Genomic DNA, 24,222 nt, shown 5'->3' with positions numbered 1-24,222 from the left:
TCACCCCTGACATCACCGGAGGGTGTATTCAATTAATTCAGCTCAGCGTCTACCTTGAAATGCTTCTTGAATTCTGATTGTCCTAATAAAACCTGACTCCCTTCTTAATGTTTAAATTACTTCCTCCTATGTGGTCAACAGTGGCACGAGGAAGATTTCCATCCGTCTGCTTGATACCTTTGGGCTATTGCCCCATTTTTCGTCGGGGAGGAATATATTAGAAAGTTTGTCACATCTAAAGAGTTCAGCAAAATTCTCACCCGGGGGGGGGGGGGGGGGGGAGTGTTGAACAATGGAGCCCAGAAGCAGGTATCTGGTGGGGGGGTTAAGAAAGAAAGAGCGCCATAAAATTTAGAGGTTCCGGAACTCGGCACCTGTGAGGTCCTGGCCAAAATGAGGCCTGCTGGTAAGAAAAATGAAGTAAAGCTGTAAGTTCCTTTGAGCATGCGCAGAGAGCTTTCCCCAGATCAGAGGATGTTGTTGGATAGACTGGCCAGAGTTGAGACTTTTCTCATTTTAGAAAGGAAGGATTCTGCAATGCACCATTTTGCTGCTGTTTGTTTTCCCTAAGAACATAAGAGAAGCCATGTTGGATCAGGCCAATGGCCCATCCAGTCTAACACTCTCTGTCACACAGTGGCCAAAAAACCCAGCTTCCATCAGGAGGTCCATCAGTGGGGTCAGGACACTAGAAGCCCTCCCACTATTAGCCCCCACAAGCACCAAGAAGACAGAGCCTCACTGCCCCAGACAGAAGAACATAAGAGAAGCCATTTTGGATCAGTGGCCCATCCATTCCAACACTCTGTGTCACACAGTGGCCAATATGTGTGTGTGTGTGTGTGTGCGTGTATACACACACACACACACATATATATATATATACCGTGGCTAATAGCCACTGATGGACCTCTGCTCCATATTTTTATCTAATCCCCTCTTAAAGCTGGCTATGCTTGTAGCCGCCACCACCACCTCCTGTGGCAGTGAATTCCACATGTTAATCACCCTTTGGGTGAAGAAGGACTTCCTTTTATCCGTTTTAACCTGTCTGCTCAGCAATTTCATGGAGTGCCCACGAGTTCTTGTATTGTGAGAAAGGGAGAAAAGTACTTCTTTCTCTCCTTTCTCCATCCGATGAATAATCTTGTAAACCTCTATCATGTCACCCCGCAGTCTCCAAGCTAAAGAGCCCTAAGCGTTTCAACCTTTCTTCATAGGGAAAGTGTTCCAGCCCTTTAATCATTCTAGTTGCCCTTCTCTGGACTTTCTCCAATGCTATAATATCCTTTTTTAGGTGCGGCGACCAGAATTGCACACAGTACTCCAAAGGAGACCGCACCATTGATTTATACAGGGGCATTATGATACCGGCTGATTTGTTTTCAATTCCCTTCCTAATAATCCCCAGCATGGCGTTGGTCTTTTTGATTGCAGCTGCACACTTTTTTATTGCAATTCCTTAGAGGCCTGGCTTTTCTCTACAGGGGTCTCTGCTTAATGGATGCCCCCTCCCCTCCCCTTTTGACAGCCCTCCTGTTTCCCTTGCAGATGCTCCGTGTTCCTCTTGGATCGAAGCAGCCATGAACTAGTGGCCAAAGTGTTTGATGGGGGCGTGGTGGACGATGAGGTAGGTCTCACAGGAAGGAATCCGGGACCACCAGCGATAGAGTTGCCAAGTCCAGTTCAAGAAATACCTGGGGACTTTGAAGGTGGAGCCAGGAGACATTGGGGGTGGAGCCAGGAGAGATTGGGGGTGGAGCCAGGAGACATTCAGGGTGGAGCCAGGAGACATTGGGAGTGGAGCCAGGAGACTTTGGGGGTGGAGCCAGGAGACATTCAGGGTGGAGCCAGGAGACATTGGGGGTGGAGCCAGGAGACACTCAGGGTGGAGCCAGGAGACATTGGGGGTGGAGCCAGGAGACACTCAGGGTGGAGCCAGGAGACTTTGGGGGTGGAGCCAGGAGACATTCAGGGTGGAGCCAGGAGACTTTGGGGGGTGGAGCCAGGAGACATTCAGGGTGGAGCCAGGAGACTTTGGGGGTGGAGCCAGGAGACTTTGGGAGGTGGAGCTAGGAGACATTCAGGGTGGAGCCAGGAGACTTTGGGGGTGGAGCCAGGAGACATTCAGGGTGGAGCCAGGAGACATTGGGGGTGGAGCCAGGAGACTTTGGAGGTGGAGCCAGGAGACATTCAGGGTGGAGCCAGGAGACTTTGGGGGTGGAGCCAGGAGACATTCAGGGTGGAGCCAGGAGACTTTGGGGGTGGAGCCAGGAGACATTGGGGGTGGAGCCAGGAGACATTGGGGGTGGAGCCAGGAGACATTCAGGGTGGAGCCAGGAGACATTGGGGTGGAGCCAGGAGGCACTCAGGGTGGAGCCAGGCGACATTGGGGGTGGAGCCAGGAGACATTCAGGGTGGAGCCAGGAGAAATTGGGGTGGAGCCAGGAGACACTCAGGGTGGAGCCAGGAGACTTTGGGGGTGGAACCAGGAGACATTCAGGGTGGGGCCAGGAGACTTTGGGGGTGGAGCCAGGAGACATTCAGGGTGGAGCCAGGAGACTTTGGGGGTGGAGCCAGGAGACATTCAGGGTGGAGCCAGGAGACTTTGGGGGTGGAGCCAGGAGACATTGGGGGCGGAGCCAGGAGACATTCAAGGTGGAGCCAGGAGACTTTGGGGGTGGAGTCAGGAGACATTCAGGGTGGAGCCAGGAGACTTTGGGGGTGGAGCCAGGCAACATTCAGGGTGGAGCCAGGAGAGATTAGGGGTGGAGCCAGGAGGCATTCAGGGTGGAGCCAGGAGACTTTGGAGGTGGAGTCAGGAGACATTCAGGGTGGAGCCAGGACCAAGGTTGTGACAAGCACAATTGAGCTCCAAAGGGAGTTCTGGCCATCACATTTAAAGGGACCACACACCTTTTAAATGCCTTTGCTCAATGGGAAATAACGAAGGAGAGGGGCACCTTCTCTGGGGGCTCGTAGAATTGGACCCCTGGTCCATTCCTTCTGGAACATGGGGGCCAGCCTTCTTCTTCTCCCCCTCCTCCTCCTTCCTTTGCTTCTTTCACTTCCTTCTCCTTCCTTTCTTCTTCTTCTTCTCCCCCCCCTCCTCCTCCTTCCTCTTCTTCTACCCCTCCTCCTCCTCCCTCTTCTTCTTTCACCTCCTTCTCCTTCCTTTCTTCCTCTTCTTCTTCTCCCCCTCCTTCCTCTTCTTTCACCTCCTTCTCCTTCCTTTCTTCCTCTTCTTCTTCTCCCCTTCCTCCTCCTTCCTCTTCTTCTCCCCCTCCTCCTCCTTCCTCTTCTTCTTTCACCTCTTTCTCCTTCCTTTCTTCTTCTTTCTCTTCTTCTTCTCCTTCTCCCCCTCCTCCTCCTTTCTCTTCTTCTCTCCTCCTCCTTCCTCTTCTTCTTTCACCTCATTCTCCTTCCTTCCCTTCTTCTTCTTCCTCTTCTTCTCCCCCTCCTCCTCCTTCCTCTTCTTTCACCTCCTTCTCCTTCCTTTCTTCTTCTTCCTCTTCTTCTTCTTCTTCTCCTTCTTTCTCTTGTTCTTCTTCTTCTTCTCCCCCTCCTTCTCCTTTCTCTTCTTTTCTCCTCCTCCTCCTTCCTCTTCTTCTTTCACCTCATTCTCCTTCCTTCCTTTCTTCTTCTTCCTCTTCTTCTCCCCCTCCTCCTCCTTCCTCTTCTTTCACCTCCTTCTCCTTCCTTTCTTCTTCTTCCTCTTCTTCTTCTCTGATTTCTCCTTCCTCTTATTTCACCTTCTTCTTCCTCTTATTTCACCTTCTTCTTCTTCTTCTTCTTCTTCCTATTCTTTTCTTCTTAGAGCCAAGTTGATGTAGTGGTTAAGTGCATGGACTCTTATCTGGGAGAACTGGATTTGATTCCCCACTCCTCCACTTGGACCTGCTGAGATGGCCTTGGGTCAGTCATAGCTTTCATAGAAGCTGTCCTTGAAAGGGCAGCTGCTATAAAAGCACTCTCAGCCGCACCCACCTCACAGGGTGTTTGTTGTGGGGGGAGTGGGGTAGAGAAGATTGTGACCGCTCTGAGACTCTTCTTCTCCTTCTTCCTCTTCTTCTTTTGTGCTGGATACTTTAATTTTAAATTTGGGGTGGAACAAAAGATGAAACACATGTAATTTCAACATCTTCCCTAGGAACACAAAAACAGTTCTTTTTTTCCCCTCAAAAATGTTCTGAGTTTATTGATTTTTTAAAGGGAAAAAGTAAAAGGATGAAGAAAAGTGGTTGAAATGAAAAGAAAACAAACAATATAATACAACTTATCTTAACAATCAATTTTAGCCCCTATAATCACTGAATTTCATGGAGCATGTAGAATTAGCTGTTATCAGATATGTCCATAAATCAAGTCTTCCATAACCAGTCATATAAAATAATCCATTTATCTGTAGCTTCCTGGTTGGTTTCTTCTTTCAATCAATTCATTAGAATGTCCATTTCAGCTGTATCAAATATCTTCTCTCAAAATTCTTCTGTGGTGGGTAGTTCTCCCCCCACCTCAATGTTTAGCAAATAAACCAACAACCCTGTTTAGCGTCTGAGATCTGAGGTACTCAGGCTAGGCTGGGGTTGAAATTCAATCAAAAGAGTTTCCAGCTCAACATTAGGAAGAACTTCCTGACATTTAGAGCGATTCCTCATTGGAACAGGCTTCCTCAGGAGATGGTGGGCTCTCCTTCCTTAGAAGTTTTTTAACAGAGGCTAGAGGACCATCTGACAGCAATGAGGATCCTGTGAATTTAGGGGGGAGGTGTTTGTGAGTTTCCAGCATGGTGCAGGGGGTTGGACTAGATGACCCTGGGGGGACCTTCCAACCTAATGTTGACTCTGATTCAGAGAGAAGGGTATAAATCTGCAATTCTTCTTTCCGCTTTGGACTTCCGCTTCGTATCTCACAAAAGCCTGCTGCTTTGCGAGAAAGGTACACACACTCACACACACTGATGTGTCCTTGGCCTTCTGTGTGCCCCGTCCTGTGGTGCAGAGCTACGAAATCCGGATTCCGGCGGACCAAGGCATCGCAGGCCACGTGGCCACGACCGGAAAAGATCCTTAACATCAAGGACGCCTATTCCCATCCCCTCTTCTACCGCGGCGTGGACGACAGCACCGGCTTCCGCACCCGGAACATCCTCTGCTTTCCCATCAAGGATGAGAACCAGGGTGAGGAAAGGTGGCAAAGAGGGGCGAATGACGGGCGGGTGCGGAGGACTGGTGGGCGGAGAGCTGAGGAGAGAGAGTAGAGCCACAGTCTTTTACAGGGCTTTTTTAGAGCAGGAACGCCTTTGCATATTAGGCCACACCCCCCTGATGTAGCCAATCCTCCAAGAGCTTAAGGGGGCTCTTAGTACAGAGCCGACTGTAAGCTCCAGCACTGGCCTAATGTGCAAAGGAGTTCCTGCTGCAGAAAAAGCCCTGGTCTTCTGACCAAGGGGCATCTTATTGGCAGTTCTTCATATGCCCCGTTTTCTCCTGGATCTAATTTGTGTTGGAGTATTTATGGTGTATGGCGTTCAGTTTTGGCGACCACAATTTAAGAAGGATATCGACAAGCTGGAACAGGTCCAGAGGAGGGCGTCGAAGATGGTGAGGGGTCTGGAGACCAAGTCCTATGAGGAAAGGTTGAAGGAGCTGTGTATGGTTAGTCTGGAGAGGAAAGGTGATATGATCACCATCTTCAAGTACTTGAAGGGCTGTCATATAGAGGATGAGGGGTCTAGAGACCAAGTCCTATGGGGAAAAGGTTGAAGGAGCTGGGCATGTTTAGCCTGGAGAGGAGGCAGCTGAGAGGTGAAAGGTCACCATCTTCAAGGACTTGAAGGGCTGTCATAAAGAGGATGAGGGGTCTGGAGACTACGTCCTATGAGGAAAGGTTGAAGGAGCTGGGCATGTTTAGCCTGGAGAGGAGGCAGCTGAGAGGTGATATGATCACCATCTTCAAGGACTTGAAGGGCTATCCTGTAGAGGATGAGGGGTCTGGAGACCAAGTCCTATGAGGAAAGGTTGAAGGAGCTGGGCATGTTTAGCCTGGAGAGGAGGCGGCTGAGAGGTGATAGGATCACCATCTTCAAGTACTTGAAGGGCTGTCCTCTAGATGATGAGGGGTCTGGAGACCAAGTCTTATGAGGGAAGGCTGAAGGAGCTGGGGATGTTTAGCCTGGAGAGGAGGCGGCTGAGACGTCATAGGATCACCATCTTCAAGTCCTTGAAGGGCTGTCATAGAGAGGATGAGGGGTCTGGAGACCAAGTCCTATGAGGAAAGGCTGAAGGAGCTGGGGATGTTTAGACTGGAGAGGAGGCAGCTGAGAGGTGATAGGATCACCATCTTCAAGGACTTGAAGGGATGTCCTATAGAGATGATAGTGTGGAATTGTTTTCTGTGGCCCCAGAAGGTAGGACCAGAACTAATGGGTTGAAATTAAATCAGCATTTTATTATAGCATTGGGAAAAGCCCAGAAAAGGGCAACTAGAATGATTCAAGAGTAGGAACACTTTCCCTATGAAGAAAGGTAAAAGCACTTGGGGCTCTTTAGCTTGGAGAAACATCAACTGCGGGGTGACATGAGAGAGGTTTAAAGATTATGCATGGGATGGAGAAGGTAGAGAAAGAAGGACTTTTCTCCCTTTCTCACAATACAATACAAGAACTCGTGGGCATTCAATGAAATTGCTGAGCAGTCAGGTTAGAAGGGATAAAAAAAAGTCCTTCTTCATCCAAAGAGTGATTAACATGTGGAACTCACTGCCCAGGAGGTGGTGGTGGCTGCAAGCATAGACAGCTTCAAGAGGGGATTGGATAAAAATATGGAGCAGAGGTCCATCAGTGGCCATTAGCCACAGAGTAATGTTGTAACTCTCTGTCCGGGGCAGTGATGCTCTGTATTCTTGTGCTTGGAGGGGGCACAGTGGAAGGGCTTCTAGCCCCACTGGTGGACCTCCTGATGGCACTTGGGGTTTTTTGATCACTGTGTGACGCAGCGTGTTGGACTGGATGGGCCACTGGCCTGATCCAACATGGCTTCTCTTACGTTCTTATGTCTGGGGCAGTGATGCTCTGTATTCTTGTGCTTGGGGGGCCACAGTATGAGGGCTTCTAGTGTCCTGGCCCCATTGGTGGACCTCCTGATGGCACTGGGGGTTTTTTGGCCACTGTGTGACACAGTGTTGGACTGGATGGGCCACTGGCCTGATCCAACAGGGCTTCTCTTATGTTCTTCTGTGATACAGAGTGTTGGACTGGATGGGCCACAGGCATGATCCAACATGGCTTCTCTTGTGTTCTTATGTCCTTTGGGGTCCCTTCCTGCTCTATGTTTCTTTCTCTTCATCTCTGCTTCTTCCAGAGGTCATTGGAGTGGCTGAGCTGGTGAACAAGATCAACGGGCCTTGGTTCAGCAAGTTTGATGAAGACCTAGCCACTGCATTCTCCATCTACTGTGGCATCAGCATTGCTCATGTATGTCTCCTGTTTTATTTCCAGCCATTTTCTCTTATAGATTGACTGATTGGCCGATCGGGGTGGTGGGAGGCACCTTCAAGTCGCAGCCCACTTATGGGGTCTTCAAGGCAAGAGGCGTCAAGAAGGGACCCTTCTTGTCTTCCAGGATCTGATGAGATTGAGCTAGCCTGGGCTGTCCAGGTCCAGGCAAGAGAAATACAGAGGTGGTTGGCCATTGCCTTCCTCTGCGTAGCAACCCTGGACTTCCTTGGTGGTCTCCCATCCAAGTTCTAACCAGGGTCAGCCCAGCTTAGCTTTCCAAAATCTAATGATCAGGGTAGCCTGGACCATCCTGGTAGGGAAAGAGATGCCCAGAGGTGGTTGGCCATTGCCTGCCTCTGCGTAGCAACCGTGGACTTCCTAGGTGGTCTCTCATCCAAGTTCTAACCAGGGTCAACCCAGCTTAGCTTCCCAAAATCTAATGCGCTGCAACCCTGGACTTCCTTGGTGGTCTCCCATCCAAGTTATAACCAGGCTCAGCCCAGCTTAGCTTCCCAGAATCTAATGATCAGGGTAGCCTGGACCAGCCCGGTCAGGGGAAGAGATGCCCAGAGGTGGTTGGCCCTTGCCTGCCTCTGCGTAGCAACCTTGGTCTTCGTTGGTGGTCTCCTGTCCAAGGACTAGCCGGAGCCGATCCAGCTTAGCTTCCGAGATCTGATGAGGTCAGGATAAGCTGGGTCTTCCATTTCAGGGCAGATGAACAGAGGCGGTTGGCCATCGCCTCACTTGGCATTGCAATCCTGGACTGCGTTGATGGTCTCTCATGCAAATACCGCTTTTTTAAATTCTATATAAACAATGCAAATGTTGAGAAAGGTGCGATGAGGTCGCTATACCACAGTATTTCATTGACATTTATTTATTTCTGTACGTTTATGTTCTGCTCCTCCTGAAGCGGTCGTATTTTAGTCGACCAAAACATAGACCTCAGAGAGGAAACCACCGTTTATTGTCTGACAAAATTGTCACTAAGAATCGTAACTGAGAATCAACACGATAGCTTTTTTTTATACAGCACCCAATAATGTAGTTTTTAAATGGGTCGCGTAGGGTTTTTTATGCTTTTATCGTCGCCGTCGGAATTGTTTTAGCGTGACCGTCAGCCGCCCAGAGTCCGCTCGCGCAGTGGGCGGCATAGAAATCGAAAGTAAATAAATGAATAAAATTAACCTCTGGCGGGGAGGCTGATCTGAAAAGGTGGATGACATCTGCAAACCTGTCTGCTGGGGTGGTCTGACCTCTTGCGCTTGCTTCCCTCCAGTCTCTGCTTTATAAGAAAGTCCACGAGGCCCAGTACCGCAGCCACCTGGCCAACGAAATGATGATGTACCATATGAAGGTGAGGAGGGGAAGGATCCGGCAGACACACCTCTGGTTCTTCTTCAAGCCCTGTTGTCTGATGCTCCTTCTTGGGGCATGGGTATAAACAGGGCCTTTTTTGTAGATAAAGCCCAGCAGAAGCTGATTTACATATTAGGCCACACCCCCTGATGCCAACCCAGCTGGAACTGTGTTCCTGTGCGTTCCTGCTCAAAAAAATTATCCCTGGGTATAAGCAGCCTCACATGAATCTGCCTTTCACTGGGTCAGAACATAAGAACATAAGAGAAGCCCTGTTGGATCAGGCCAACGGCCCATCAAGTCCAACACTCTGGGGATTAGTCAAAACAATGGACTGCAGTGCGGGGAATCCAAATCAATTTAGTGGTAGCCAGTCATACACAACAAAACACAATAATCCCCAAATATACGTTCCAAATCTATGGATATACAAATTCCAGAAATGAATTCCAAATATATGGACAATGGTGGGTCGATCCAAAGTGCACCATTTCAAATCTTCATCAGGTCCCAAGATGAATGAATACATATACAGTCTTGGTATCACTTTGAAATGGAACCTTGAACCTGGATTCCAGAGAGCTCACAATCTTAATGACAAGAACTTGTGTTTGTATGGAAATCACGGCAAATGTTCATCCGTAGCTGAAGCCTACGCTAATTGTGTGTAATTAGTGTAGGCTTCAGCTACGGGTGAATAAGAACTTAAGAGAAGCCATCTTGGATCAAGCCAATGGGCCATCCAGTCCAACACTCTGTCACATAAGAACCTAAGAGAAGCCATGTTGGATCAGGCCAATGGCCCCTCCAATCCAACACTCTGTGTCACATAAGAACATAAGAGAAGCCATGTCGGATCAGGCCAATGGCGCATTCCAACACTCTGTGTCACATAAGAACATAAGAGAAGCCATGTTGGACCAGGCCAATGGCCCCTCCAGTCCAACACTCTGTGTCACATAAGAACCTAAGAGAAGCCATGTTGGATCAGGCCAATGGTCCATCCAGTTCAGCACTCTGTGTCACATAAGAACTTAAGAGAAGCCATGTTGGATCAGGCCAATGGCCCATCCAGTCCAACACTCTGTGTCACATAAGAACCTAAGAGAAGCCATGTTGGATCAGGCCAATGGTCCATCCAGTTCAACACTCTGTGTCATAAGAACCTAAGAGAAGCCATGTTGGATCAGATCAATATGTATTTATTTATACATATAAATATGTGTGTGTGTATGTGTGTATATATGTGTATGTGTATGTGTATGTGTATGGATGGATAGATAGATAGATAGATAGATAGATAGATAGATAGATAGATAGATAGATAGATAGATAGATAGATAGATAGATAGATAGATAGATAGATAGATAGATAGATAGATAGATAGAATTTTTAGTTTCTCTTATGTGACACAGGATGTTGGACTGGAGGGGCCATTGGCCTGATCCAACATGGCTTCTCTTATGTTCTTCTGTGACACAGAGTGTTGGACTGGATGGGCCACTGACCTGATCCAACATGGCTTCTCTTATGTTCTTCTGTGACACAGAGTGTTGGACTGGATGGGCCACTGGCCTGATCCAACATGGCTTCTCTTCTGTGACACAGAGTGTTGGACTGGATGGGCCATTGGCCTGATCCAACATGGCTTCTCTTATGTTCTCTTAACTTGTCCAAAGCATCACAAAGTTGCTGTGTTTTTTTTTTTCCCTGCATAGCAATTCTCCTTTTTGGCTTCTCTTCCAGGTGTCTGAGGATGAGTACACAATCCTTCTCAATGAAGGTATCAAGCAGGTGCCAGAGTTCGATGTCAACTTTGACAAATTCACGTACACCCCCCGTTCTCTTCCCGATGACGACACGTGCATGGTGAGACCCGACCTTGGTGTGGAAGCCCCGCCCCCCCCGGCCTAGAATCCCAGAGTCGGAAAGGGCCAGGCAGGCCATCTAGCGCAGCCCCCAATTCAATGCAGGAACAGTCTAGAGCAGAGCAGAGGTGGCCACACTAGCTGAGTGTAAGAACCACATAGAATAAACACAAGAGCAGGGGTGGCCAAACTGTGGCTCGGGAGCCACATGTGGCTCTTTCACACATATTGTGCGGCTCTCAAAGCCCCCGTCCCCACCTCATTGACTTCTCCAAGCCAAGCCAGCTGGTGCCTTGGGAAATGAATTTAAAGTTGCTTTCTTTCTGCATCTGCATCTCCCTCCTTCCCTTCCTTCCTCCCTTCCGCTCTCCCTCCCTCCCTTTCAGCTCTCAGACATTTGATGTTTATTCTATGTGACAAGGTTTGCCACCCTTGCACTAGAGGAAGGAAGGAAGGAAGGAAGGAAGGAAGGAAGGAAGGAAGGAAGGAAGGAAGGAAGGAAGGAAGGAAGGAAGGAAGGAAGGAAGGAAGGAAGGAAGGAAAATAGATGGGGAGGGGGAAAGAAAGCAACTTTAAACACATTCTTGGCTTGGATAAATGATTTAAAGAGAGAGATGCCTTCTCCAAGCCGGCCAATGGGGCAGTGGGGGGCTTCAAAAGCCACACGATACGTGTGAAAGAGCCACAGGTGAACACCCCTGGCCTAGAATTTTTATAGGTCTCTGCTGGAAGGTCTTAGTTGCAGCCAACTCATCAGAAGCAAGCAGGTGGCATCAGGGCCAGAGAGGTGCCCTTGGTCTTCCCTCCTGGAGCTCCATTCTAAGCCTTCGTCTCCCGTGCTCAAAGGTTGTGGGTGAAACTGGAGGGCTGGTAACGACCTCCTGGGTTTGATCTGTTGGTCTGGAAGGTGCTGGTGGCTCTGCGTCAGCTGTTAGTTGTGAACTCTGACCAGCCTGCAGCTCCTCTTCTTGCTCACTGGTTTCTGCTGCTTCAGAGCAGGCTGCACAGGAGTCCCCCCCCCTCTCCTGACTGACCCAGTACAGTTAGTCCCCCTGACTGTTGGTTTACTGTCTCAGACACCTAAGCTACATTGGCTTCCTTTTATAGTAACGGTTTAGGAGTTGTTTGATAAGATTTCAACAGTGTTCCTTTTTGACCAGCCCTTAACCTTTGAAACGGAACAGGCCGTACCGTTAAGTCTCTCCTTTCCCCACCTGATGTGGAATATCTCCTCTGAGCTTCCTTCCTTTCTCTCTTCCCCGCAGGCCATCTTGAGCATGCTGCAAGACATGAACTTCATCAACAGCTACAAAATCGATCGCCATACACTTGTCAGGTGGGCCAGCGATCTGCTTTCCTCTGTTTGTTCTACCTCCCTACCTCCCTCCTTCAGTTGAACAGGCTATCCTGTGTTTTACCACAGAAGGTTTCAGGGTGAATGCAAGCAAAAAAAAAAGATATTGCTCCAAATAGTACCACTGAGAAACAATGCAAGTACTTCAATCCTTATATAATGCAAACTGGTGTATGCAATGTCATTATGCCTTCCCTCCGAAAAAATTACAATTACAAGAGCCAGTTTGGTGTGGTGGTGAAGTGTGCGGACTCTTACCTGGGAGAACCGGGCTTGATTCCCCACTCCTCCACTCGCCGCTGCTGGAATGGCCTTGGGTTAGCCCTAGCTCTGGCAGAGCTGTCCTTGAAAGGGCAGCTTCTGTCAGAGCTCTCTCAGCCCCACCCACCTCACAAGGTGTCTGTTGTGGGGGAGGAAGGGAAAGGAGATTGTGAGCTGCTCTGAGACTCTTTGGAGTGGAGGGCGGGATATAAATCCAGTATCTTCATCTACCTCACAGGGTGTCTGTTGTGGGGGAGGAAGGGAAAGGAGATTGTGAGGTGCTCTGAGACTCTTCAGAGTGGAGGGCGGGATATAAATCCAATATCTTCATCTACCTCACAGGGTGTCTGTTGAGGGGGGAGGAAGGGAAAGGAGATTGTGAGCCGCTCTAAGACTCATGAGAGTGGAGGGCGGGATATAAATCCAATATCTTCTTCTACCTCACAGGGTGTCTGTTGTGGGGGAGGAAGGGAAAGGAGATTGTGAGGTGCTCTGAGACTCTTCAGAGTGGAGGGCGGGATATAAATCCACTATCGTCGTCTTCTTCTTCTTCATTACAAATCAATTGCTTCCACAGTTTCCAGTAGAGGGAATAGACGTCTTCAATAATTCCTCCCTTCAGTAAATAAAGTTCATAATACGGTCCATGAAAAGTTCTGACATTCTTTCAAGTCGGAAGGGCCAGGAAATTCTTGCAGCCTTCATAAGACGTCCCTTCTAGATTTCAGGACGTTTCAATACTGGCCTTCTTCAGTTAGGCTGTCAAACTGGAACCCGATTTCAATGACTTCTAACTCAGACTTCTAACAGTGACTTCTAACACAGGCTCAAAGTTCATAGCTTACAGTAGAATCCATAGGACACTGTGGAAGCGATCAATGTGTAATGTTTTGTAAGGAATTGAACAAAGCAGTAGACAAGGAGCACCTTTAAGACCAACCTAAGTTTTATTCGGAATGTCAGCTTTCGTATGCTCTTATGCAGACTTCATCAGACAAAATGGGGATGGCAAGCAGCAGTTCTTAATATGTGGGCAGTGAGTTGGTCTGTAGAATCATGGGAATGTTTCCAGCAGATTCAAAGAATCACAAATAGGGAACTGTGTTTGTTAGTGTTAGGACAAAGCAGGGCTGAAAAAAACACAGGAGGGTGATAAAAAGCAGACTGCTGTTGTAGGTGCGAAGTGCCATAAATCTAGGTAACAGTTTGGTGTAGTGGTTAAGTGTGCGGACTCTTATCTGGGAGAACCGGGTTTGATTCCCCACTCCTCCATTTGCACCTGCTGGAATGGCCTTGGGTCAGCCAGAGCTCTCTTCTGGGAGAACCAGGTTTGATTCCCCACTCCTCCACTTGCAGCTGCTGGAATGGCCTTGGGTCAGCCAGAGCTCTCTTATCTGGGAGAACCGGGTTTGATTCCCCACTCCTCCACTTGCAGCTGCTGGAATGGCCTTGGGTCAGCCAGAGCTCTCTTATCTGGGAGAACCGGGTTTGATTCCCCACTCCTCCACTTGCAGCTGCTGGAATGGCCTTGGGTCAGCCAGAGCTCTCTTATCTGGGAGAACCGGGTTTGATTCCCCGCTCCTCCACTTGCACCTGCTGGAATGGCCTTGGGTCAGCCAGAGCTCTCTTATCTGGGAGAACCGGGTTTGATTCCCCACTCCTCCACTTGCACCTGCTAGCATGGCCTTGGGTCAGCCAGAGTTCTCTTATCTGGGAGAACCAGATTTGATTCCCCACTCCTCCACTTGCACCTGCTAGCATGGCCTTGGGTCAGCCAGAGCTCTCTTATCTGGGAGAACCAGGTTTGATTCCCCACTCCTCCACTTGCAGCTGCTGGAATGGCCTTGGGTCAGCCAGAGCTCTCTTATCTGGGAGAACCAGGTTTGATTCCCCACGCCTCCACTTGCACCTGCTGAGATGGCCTTGGCTCAGCCATAGCTTTCATAGAAGCTGTCCTTGGAAAGGCAGCTGCTGTAAAAGCTCTCTCAGCCCCACCTACCTCACAGGGTGTTTGTTGTAGGGGAGGGGGAAGGTAGAGGAGATTGTGACCGCTCTGAGACTCAGAGTATAGGGCGGGATAGAAATCCAAAATCATCATTCTGGCTTTGTTAGTTTAAATAGAGGGCATGGTTTCTCAAAAGGTGGTAACATCCATTATAGTTTGCCATTAGAAAAAAAAAAGGAAAACATTAAAATACAGCAGAGGGTGGGTATATGCAATATGTAGTCAGTATATGCAATAAGGCAAACAGCCAATATCCTCCATCTGAGCATGTCAATACAAAAACATCTCCTACCATGACTACTAATAACAGCTAAAGAAGGGGAGGACGGTGGCTCAGTGGTAGAGCATCTGCTTGGGAAGCAGAAGGGCCCAGGTTCAATCCCCGGCATCTCCAACTAAAAAGGGTCCAGGCAAGTAGGCGTGAAGAACCTCAGCTGGAGACCCTGGAGAGCCATGAATGGGGCTGTGGCTCAGTGGTAGAGCATCTGCTTGGGAAGCAGAAGGTCCCAGGTTCAATCCCCGGCATCTCCAACTCAAAAGGGTCCATGCAAATAGGCATGAAAAACCTCAGCTGGAGACCCTGGAGAGCCATGAATGGGGCTGTGGCTCAGTGGTAGAGCATCTGCTTGGGAAGCAGAAGGTCCCAGGTTCAAGCCCCAGCATCTCCAACTAAAAAGGGTCCAGGCAAGTAGGCGTGAAGAACCTCAGCTGGAGACCCTGGAGAGCCATGAATGGGGCTGTGGCTCAGTGGTAGAGCATCTGCTTGGTAAGCGGAAGGTCCCAGGTTCAATCCCCAGCATCTCCAACTAAAAAAGCCAGGCAAATAGGCATGAAGAACCTCAGCTTGAGACCCTGGGGACCCGCTGCCAGTCTGAGAAGACAATTCTGACTTTGATTGACCAGGGGTCTGGTTCAGTATAAGGCAGCTTCATAGGTTCATAAGAAGTAAAAAATCCTCTAACAAATCAATTGAAATCTGTCAAGGTTCCTGGATATGATAGAACTCCAGAGGTAATGAAGCGTAACTGGTGGGCTCAAATGCTCACTGCCCTCTTTACTCTCATTAATTGATTAGCCTGCATACCCTCAGACTGGGGCTTTTGTGTTATTCCAAAATACAAGAAAGGAGAAAAATTGGACCCCACCTTAAAGCCTTAAAGGTGCGCTCGTCTTCTGCTTTGTTCTGTGGCTTCAGACCAACACGGCTGCCTACTGAGATGGATTTGTAAGGAATTGCAATTGTAAAAAAAAAAAAATGGGAGGGAAGGTATGAAGACATTGTATACATTGGGTCTAAAATTATATAAGGATTGAAGCATTTGCATTGTTTTTCAGTGTTACTGTTTGTAGTAGCATATATATATATATTTGGCTATCCTGTGTTTGAACATATGAAGCTGCCTTATACTGAATCAGACCTTTGGTCCATCAAAGTCAGTATTGTCTTCTCAGACTGGCAGCGGCTCTCCAGGGTCTCAAGCTGAGGTTTTTCACACCTATTTGCCTGGACCCTTTTTTGGAGATGCCAGGGATTGAACCTGGGACCTTCTGCTTCCCAAGCAGATGCTCTACCACTGAGCCACCGTCCCTCCCCAAACAGCACCATTCTCATCTTCTCCCCCACCCCCTGCAGGTTCTGCCTGATGGTGAAAAAGGGATACAGGGACCCTCCGTACCACAACTGGATGCACGCCTTCTCCGTCTCCCACTTCTGCTACCTGCTCTACAAAAACCTGGAGCTGATCAATTACCTGGAGTAGGTGGATTGATTGATTTTCCCCTTCAAACGTTCACGCCCTGCTGTTTTTCGTGTTTCAAGGGAGCTTACAGCCACGAGGATGTTTCCCGTCGAAAAGCCAAGCTAAAACGGCCAGCCCTAGCCCCAAAAATCAGTTCATAGGTAACAGAACCCCAGTGATGTATATCAAACTTACAGTGTATCCAAAGATTCCTAGAGTCCAGTCAAAATCAGCTCACCAGCAATAGATAACTGTGCCGGTTTTGGAGTTTGCCTTTTTTCAGAAGCTGATCAAAGACCATAGTAATTTCTTCGTAACCTGAAATATAAATCATTGCAGGGGAAACACAATTTAAGATTGGAGCGCCTAAGCCTCTTCAGTGCAAACCGAACCGCCTCAGATTTTGAGAATCTCTTCACAATTATTTATGTTGCTGTCCTTGCAGCCAGGTCCAAGTTTGAGAGCCAGTTTGCTGCAGTGGTTAAGTGCACAGACTCTTATCTGGGAGAACCGGGTTTGATTCCCCTACTCCTCCACTTGTAGGTGCTGGCATGGCCTTGGGTCAGCCAGAGCTCTCTTATTTGGGAGAACCGGGTTTGATTCCCCTACTCCTCCACTTGCAGCTGCTGGCATGGCCTTGGGTCAGCCAGAGCTCTCTTATCTGGGAGAACCGGGTTTGATTCCCCATTCCCAAAGTTCATTTAGAAGTTCACACTCATAAGTTCTCAAATGGAAACCATCAAGTCCATGAGAAGTTCAGTATGAAGTCCTAGTCCACACAAGGATTCTACATAATCCCTCGTTCCAATGACTTCTTCCTCAGTGAACCCCAGATAATAATAATAATAATAATAATAATAATAATAATAATAATAATAATAATAATAATAATAATAATAATAATAATAATAATAATAATAATAATTTTTTTTATTTCTATCCCGCCCTCCCCGCCGAAGCAGGCTCAGGGCGGCTCACAACATAAAATGCACATTACATCAATTTTACAGTATAAAAACATGGTTAAAAACAGTTATAAATATTAAAATTAATTTAACAATATGGCGTTATAACATTAGATTTTTAGTAAATTTCAAATAATTAAACCATTTCCAGCAGCATACCTAGCTTTATCATTAATTCTGTCATTAGTTATAGGCCATCTTGAAAAGGTGGGTCTTACAGGCCCTACGGAATCGATCTAAACATCTTAGGGCCCTCACCTCCTCAGGGAGTTGGTTCCACAGTGTTGGAGCGGTGACAGAGAAGGCCCGATCCCGGGTGGCCTTCAGTCTGGCCTCCCTTGGCCCAGGGATATTCAACTGGTTTTTCCCAGATGACCTCAGTGCCCTCTGGGGCTCATATGGGGAGAGACGGTCCCTCAGGTAGGTAGGTCCTCGGCCATATAGGGCTTTAAAGGTGATAACCAGCACTTTGTAGCGAACTCGGTACGCCACCGGCAGCCAGTGCAGCCCGCGCAGCCCCGGCTGTATGTGCTCCCACCTTGGGAGCCCCAGCAACAGCCTGGCCGCCGCGTTCTGCACCAGCTGCAGCCGCTGAGTTCGGCACAAGGGCAGCCCCATGTAGAGGGTGTTGCAGTAGTCCAGTCTCGAGGTGACCGTAGCATGGATCACCATTGCTAGGTCACGGCGCTCCAGGAAGGGGGCCAACTGCTTCGCCCGTCGAAGATGAAAAAACGCGGACTTGGCAGCGGCCGCTATCTGTGCCTCCATTGATAATGAAGGCTCCAGAAGAACCCCCAGGCTCCTGACCCTATGTGCCGCTTTAAGCTGAACACCGTCAAGGACTGGCAAGGGGATTTCCCTTCCCAGGGCACCGCGACCCAAGCAAAGGACCTCTGTGAAGGCATGTACCAAAGATAGTGAAGGCATGTACCAAAGATAGTGAAGGCATGTACCAAACTATGCCATCAAAGTGGTTTTTAGGTCCACCCTGTATATTTTGTATATATTATGCAATTAACTCCAAGTTTTCAAGTAATTGTTTTAGACAAGGCACTCTATTTGATTCCAAAGCACTTAAGGCAAATATTTCTAATAGTGGCCTTGCTACCTGATGGAGCCTAGAAAGCTGACAGAAGTATAACCGCTGTCCAGACAACAGTAGTCACTTTCCTTGGAGAAAATGGCTGTTTGGTGTAGTGGTTAAGCGCATGGACTCTTATCTGGGAGAACCAGGTTTGATTCCCCATTCCTCCACTTGCAGCTGCTGGAAAGGCTTTGGGTTAGCCATAGGTCTCGCAAGAATTGTCCTTGAAAGGGCAGCTTCTGTCAGAGCCCTCTCAGCCCCACCGACCTCACGGGGTGTCTGTTGTGGAGGGAGAAGATACAGGAGATTGTAAGCTGCTCTGAGTCTCTGATTCATAGAGAAGGACCGGGTATAAATCTGCAGTCGTCTTCTTCTTGGAGGATGGACTTTATGGCATTATACCCTTCGCTCCTGAAATCCCTCCTGCCACAGGCTCCATCCTCAAATCTACAGGAATTTCTTATTGTGGTGAAACTGGAGGGCTGGTAATGACCTCCTGGGTTGGATCTGTCTGGAAGGTGCTGGTGGCTCTGCGTCAGCTGTTAGTCGCGAACTCTGACCAGCCTGCAGCTCCTCTTCTTGCTCACCGGCTTCCCTCAAAGCATCACACAGTCCCCGCCCTGTCCTGCCTCATCCCACCACACACACCGAGTTGCACATTTCTCGGCCTCTCTGGGTACCAAACCTCCTTCTGCAGCCCACTCATGCTGGTGTTTGTGTCGTTTCTCTCCCAACAGAGACATCGAAATCTTTGCCTTGTTTATCTCCTGCATGTGTCACGACCTGGACCATCGGGGCACGAATAACTCCTTTCAGGTGGCTTCGGTATGGCTCGAAGGGACCCTCCTCCACAAGGGGGGGAGGAGGGAAGGAGTGGGCTTCTGCAAGTGTCCTAACTGCAAAAGGGAGAGATAGATTCTGTCCTTACAGCATCCTTTGGTCCAGGGCCAGCATCAGCATCTCCTGGTGGAGCCCACTGCTACTCACCCACACACTTCCCCCCCACCTGTCTGCATGCCCTCTCCCTTCGGTTTGCTTGAAATGCTCTGCCCCCCCCCCCCACCCTGTGCTCCCCATTGCCTGCAATCCCTGGGGGAAGGCATGTGATGCCCAAAGAACAGAGGCACTGCTGATGGTAACCACGGCAGCAGCAGTCTAAGAGCTACGGTCGTCAGCCTCCAGGTGGGCAACAACACCAACAAGGAGAATCACAGAGAGGTGGGGGTTTTTTAAAATAGAATCATAAAAGTTGGAAGGGACCTCTAGGATTATCTAGTCCAACCCCCTGCACCATGCAGGAAACTCACAAACACCTCCCCCTAAATTCACAGGATCTTCATTGCTGTCAGATGGCCATCTAGCCTCCAAGGAAGGAGAGCCCACAACCTCCCGAGGAAGCCTGTTCCACTGAGGAACCACTCTAACAGTCAGGAAGTTCTTCCTCATGTTGAACCAGAGATGCAATTTCAACCCATTTAGTTCTGGTCCTGCCTTCTGGGGCCGCAGAAAACAATCCCACACCATCCACTATATGACAGCCCTTCACGGACTTGAAGATGGTGATCCTATCACCTCTCAGCCGCCTTTAGGCAGGACATAATCTAGAGCAGGGGTGGCCAACGGTAGCTCTCCAGATGTTTTTTGCCTACAACTCCCATCAGCCCCAGCCAGCATGGCCAATGGCTGGGGCTGATGGGAGTTGTAGGCAAAAAACATCTGGAGAGCTACCGTTGGCTACCCCTGATCTAGAGGGAGCAAAACTTTCTGGGGCAACAGAAAACAATTCTGTACCAACAGGTTGAAATTAACAGGTTGAAATTAAATCAGAAGAGTTTCTGGCTAGTCATTCCTGACAGTTAGAGTGGTTCCTCAGTGGAACAGGCTTCCTCAGGAGGTGGTGGGCTCTCCTTCCTTGGAGGCTTTTGAACAGAGGCTAGATGGCCCTCTGACAGCAATGAAGATCCTGTGAATCTTCACAGTTTCACTTATCACGTTCTTCAGCCTTTTCTCCCGACGTTACACAGAGCCGCAGTACTTTTTTCCATAGCACGGCTCTGTGTAACGTCAGGAGAAAAGGCTGAAGAAGAAGGGTCGCATCAGTGCTTGGTTCTTGTAGCCCTTTCTTACCCGCCTAAGGAAAGGTTGATTGCCACTTTGGGGTCAGGCAGCAATTTTTCTCCAGACCAGTTTGGCCCAGGGATCCTGGAGGTTTTTGCCATCTTCTGGGCATGGAGCAGGGGGCACTGGGGATAGGGGGGAGGTATTGTGGATTTCCTGCATTGTGCAGGGGGTTGGACTAGATGACCCTGGAAGTTCCTGCCAACTCTGTGATTCTACGATCTGGAGAATATGGCTGCTTCGGAAGGTGGACTCTCTGGCATTAGACCCCCTAACCCTCTCCAAGCCCTCCCCTCCTCAGTCTCCACCCCTGAAATAGATGTTTCATAATCCAAAGGAGGGGCATAAAGAGGAGCAGGAGAGGTGACCCCCCCCCTGCTATCCAGACCAGGCTTCCTCCTGCAAAAGGGTTGCCAACTCCAAAACTGGGAGTTGTCGGAATTTAGGGGGTGGAACTTAGGGAGGGCAGAGTTAGGGGGAGGGCGCTCTGGAAAGATGTTGAGCCCTTGATTCCACCCTCCAAAGCAGCCATTTCCTCCAGCAGTGACTAGATCAACTGGGACCGGTGTATATAGAAAGAGCTGCAGAAAACTCTGCAAGCAATAATGCTATCACACTGTAAGTGTGTAAATGTGTTCTTGTTTAGTGTAAAATAAAATAAGACAAGGGAACACGTATTGTTTGAAAACCCCCACAAAGTCACTGCATCAGTCTCTCACTGGCAACTGCCTCTTCAAAATAGACTGCAGACGTGGGTGGAGTCTGTTGGCGTTCCATTCATGATTTAGACGGAGAGAATAAGGAACCGCTTATTAAAGGAATCCTCATGGTTTCGCTTACCAAGTTCTTCTTCAGCCTTTTCTCCCGGCGTTACACAGAGCCACAGTACTATTTTCTGCCAATAGCAGATGTTGAGAGCATGCATTGATCCGTGTTATAGAAAAAAGTACTGCGGCTCTGTGTAACGTCGGGAGAAAAGGCTGAAGAAGAACTTGATAAGTGGAACTGTGAGGAATACTTTAAAAAGCGGTTCCTTATTCTCTCCGTCTAAATCACGAACAGAACACCAAAAGATTCCACCCATATCTACAGTTTATTTTGAAAAGGCAATTGGCAGTGAGAGACTGATGCAGTGACATTATTATACCATACCAAACCTTTAATGGCATAATAAATTCAGATAAAAATACACAGAATATAAAAATTTAAACATTGGAGATAAAATCAAAATAAAAATAAAACCGAGCTTACAGATGCATTCAAACATGGTCAGAATTAAATTTAAGGATGTCAGCCAGAAATTTTGCCACAGCCTCACTAACCACCCCCCTCAGTATCACTCAATAAATAATAACAGGGTGGCAGAATAGACAAATCAGGAGAAAAAGAAAGCTTGCCAAATAAATCTTTACGGAGGTTATGGTAAAAAGAACCATCAAGCAATATATGCTAGATTGAGTCAGGAGTATTCGCTCCACAGGAGCAAAGTCTGTCGGCTAAAGGGACTCGCTGATATCTCCCTTGTAAAACTTCGGAGGGCAACGCATTTAGTCTAGCCAACAGAAATGCCCTGCGATGACTTGGAGAGGTTAGGTCTGATAGATAATTGGGCATTTTGCCACAGAAAGCATAGAGACCTAAGGAAGCTGGAGAGCAAATATAAGGGTCAGTTGACATTATTATTATTATTATTATTATTATTATTATTATTATTATTATTATTATTATTATTATTATTATTTGTTTATTTATATTCCACCCATTCCCCCATGGGGGCTCACGGGGTTTTTCAAACAATACGTGTTCCCTTGCCTTTTTTATTTGGCACTAAACAATGCATTTACACACTTACAGTGTGACAGTAGTATCGCTTCTGGTGTTTTTTGCAGCTATTTCCTCTAGCGCAGCTGATCTATGTAGCCTGGAGATCAGTGATAATTTGGGGAGAATGCCGAGTCCCACCTGGAGGTTGGCAACCCTACACCTGAACCCAAATATTCTCCTCCCACACACACACATACACACCCTTGACCCTTGGGTTCGGTCTTTTATGCAGCCAGAAATGAACCCCCACCTTCATCCTGTGTCTTCTTGACCTTTCCAACCTGACTTCTCTTTCTTTCTTTCAGAAATCGGTCCTGGCAGCCTTATACAGCTCTGAAGGCTCTGTGATGGAGGTAAAAAAATCAAAAAGGGTCTCTTCGCAAGTTCTCTATCCCCTGACAAGCCAGAAGGGAAGCCAGAGGGAACAGAATGTAGTGGAGAAGAAACAGGGGGAAGAAAACCCTACCAATTACAAGGCCCGTTTTGTGGTGTGGAGGAGGAAGAAGGTCCTCATGGTTTGGAAAGAGCCGGGCACAGAAAATATTGTATATGTTCCTAAAAATGTTAGTTTCCTTGAGATAGGGCTGCCAAGCCCCCGGTCCGGATGGGGATTCTCCCGCCCTGGAGAACATAACATGTTGGATCAGGCCAATGGCCCATCCAGTCCAACACTCTGTGTCACATAAGAATATAAGAGAAGCCCTGTTGGATCAGGCCAATGGCCCCTCCAGTCCAACACTCTGTGTCACATAAGAATATAAGAGAAGCCCTGTTGGATCAGGCCAGCGGCCCCTCCAGTCCAACACTGTGTCTCATAAGAACATAAGAGAAGCCCTGTTGGATCAGGCCAATGGCCCATCCAGTCCAACACTCTGTGTCACATAAGAATATAAGAGAAGCCCTGTTGGATCAGGCCAGCGGCCCCTCCAGTCCAACACTGTGTCTCATAAGAACATAAGAGAAGCCATGTTGGATCAGGCCAATGGCCCCTCCAGTCCAACACTCTGTGTCACATAAGAACATAAGAGAAGCCATGTTAGATCAGGCCAATGGCCCATCCAGTCCAACACTCTGTGTCACATAAGAACATAAGAGAAGCCATGTTGGATCAGGCCAGTGGCCCCTCCAGTCCAACACTGTGTCACATAAGAACATAAGAGAAGCCATGTTAGATCAGGCCAATGGCCCATCCGATCCAACACTCTGTGTCACATAAGAACATAAGAGAAGCCCTGTTGGATCAGGCCAGTGGCCCATCCAGTCCAACATTCTGTGTCACATAAGATCATAAGAGAAGCCATGTTGGATCAGGCCAGTAGCCCATCCAGTCCAACACTCTGTGTCACACAGGGGCCAAAAAATTTATATATATGTGTGTGTGTGTATATATATATATATATATATATATATATATATATATATATATACACACACACATACATACACACACATACACACACACACACTGTGGCTAATATCCACTGATGGACCTCTGCTCCATATTTTTATCTAACCCCCTCTTGAAGCTGGCTATGCTTGTAGCCGCCGCACCTCCTGTGGCAGTGAATTCCACACGTTAATCACCCTTTGGGTGAAGGACATCCTTTGATCCGTTCTAACCAGACTGCTCAGTAATTTCAGTGAATTCCCACAAGTTCTTGTATTGTGAGAAAGGGAGAACAGGACTTCTTTCTCTGCTTTCTCCATCCCATGCATTATCTTGTCAACCTCTCTCATGTCACCCTGCAGTCGACGTTTCTCCAAGCTAAAGAGCCCCAAGTGTTTTAACCTTTCTTCATAGGGAAAGTGTTCCAACCCTTCAATCATTCTAGTTGCCCTTTTCTGGACTTTTCCCAATGCTATAACATCCTTTTTGAGGTGCGGTGACCAGGATTGCACACAGTATTCCAAATGAGACCGCACCATCACACCACATTGGGCCAGCAGGGGGAACCTCCGCCGACGTCGCCGGTGCGATGATGTCACTTCCGGGTGACCTCATCATGCCGGTGACATCGCTCACCAGCCGCTCTAGGTGTTTCCAGGAAAACTGTTGCTTGGCCCCTCCCCAAGCCTGTGGGTAGAGCTGCTGCTTCTGCCTCGTCTCCGAGGGACTCGTCTCGATAGAGAGCTGTGACCTCCCAGG

At 48.3% G+C, this 24,222-nt stretch overlaps 1 protein-coding gene across 1 annotated transcript in view; it reads left to right on the top strand.

The window, feature by feature from the left end:
* PDE2A (phosphodiesterase 2A) overlaps positions 1 to 24,222 on the top strand; it is a 231,246-nt gene that overhangs the window by 194,576 nt on the left and 12,448 nt on the right. Inside the window, 10 exon segments of the mRNA XM_060235363.1 lie at positions 1,552 to 1,630; positions 5,002 to 5,061; positions 5,063 to 5,180; positions 7,362 to 7,474; positions 8,778 to 8,855; positions 10,605 to 10,727; positions 11,992 to 12,062; positions 15,980 to 16,102; positions 18,872 to 18,959; positions 22,382 to 22,429. Coding sequence (XP_060091346.1) covers positions 1,552 to 1,630; positions 5,002 to 5,061; positions 5,063 to 5,180; positions 7,362 to 7,474; positions 8,778 to 8,855; positions 10,605 to 10,727; positions 11,992 to 12,062; positions 15,980 to 16,102; positions 18,872 to 18,959; positions 22,382 to 22,429 — 901 coding nt within the window.

The sequence above is a fragment of the Heteronotia binoei genome, chromosome 3 (assembly GCF_032191835.1).
Source record: "Heteronotia binoei isolate CCM8104 ecotype False Entrance Well chromosome 3, APGP_CSIRO_Hbin_v1, whole genome shotgun sequence".
Lineage (NCBI taxonomy): Eukaryota > Metazoa > Chordata > Lepidosauria > Squamata > Gekkonidae > Heteronotia > Heteronotia binoei.
This window is presented reverse-complemented; position numbering and strand designations above follow the sequence as displayed.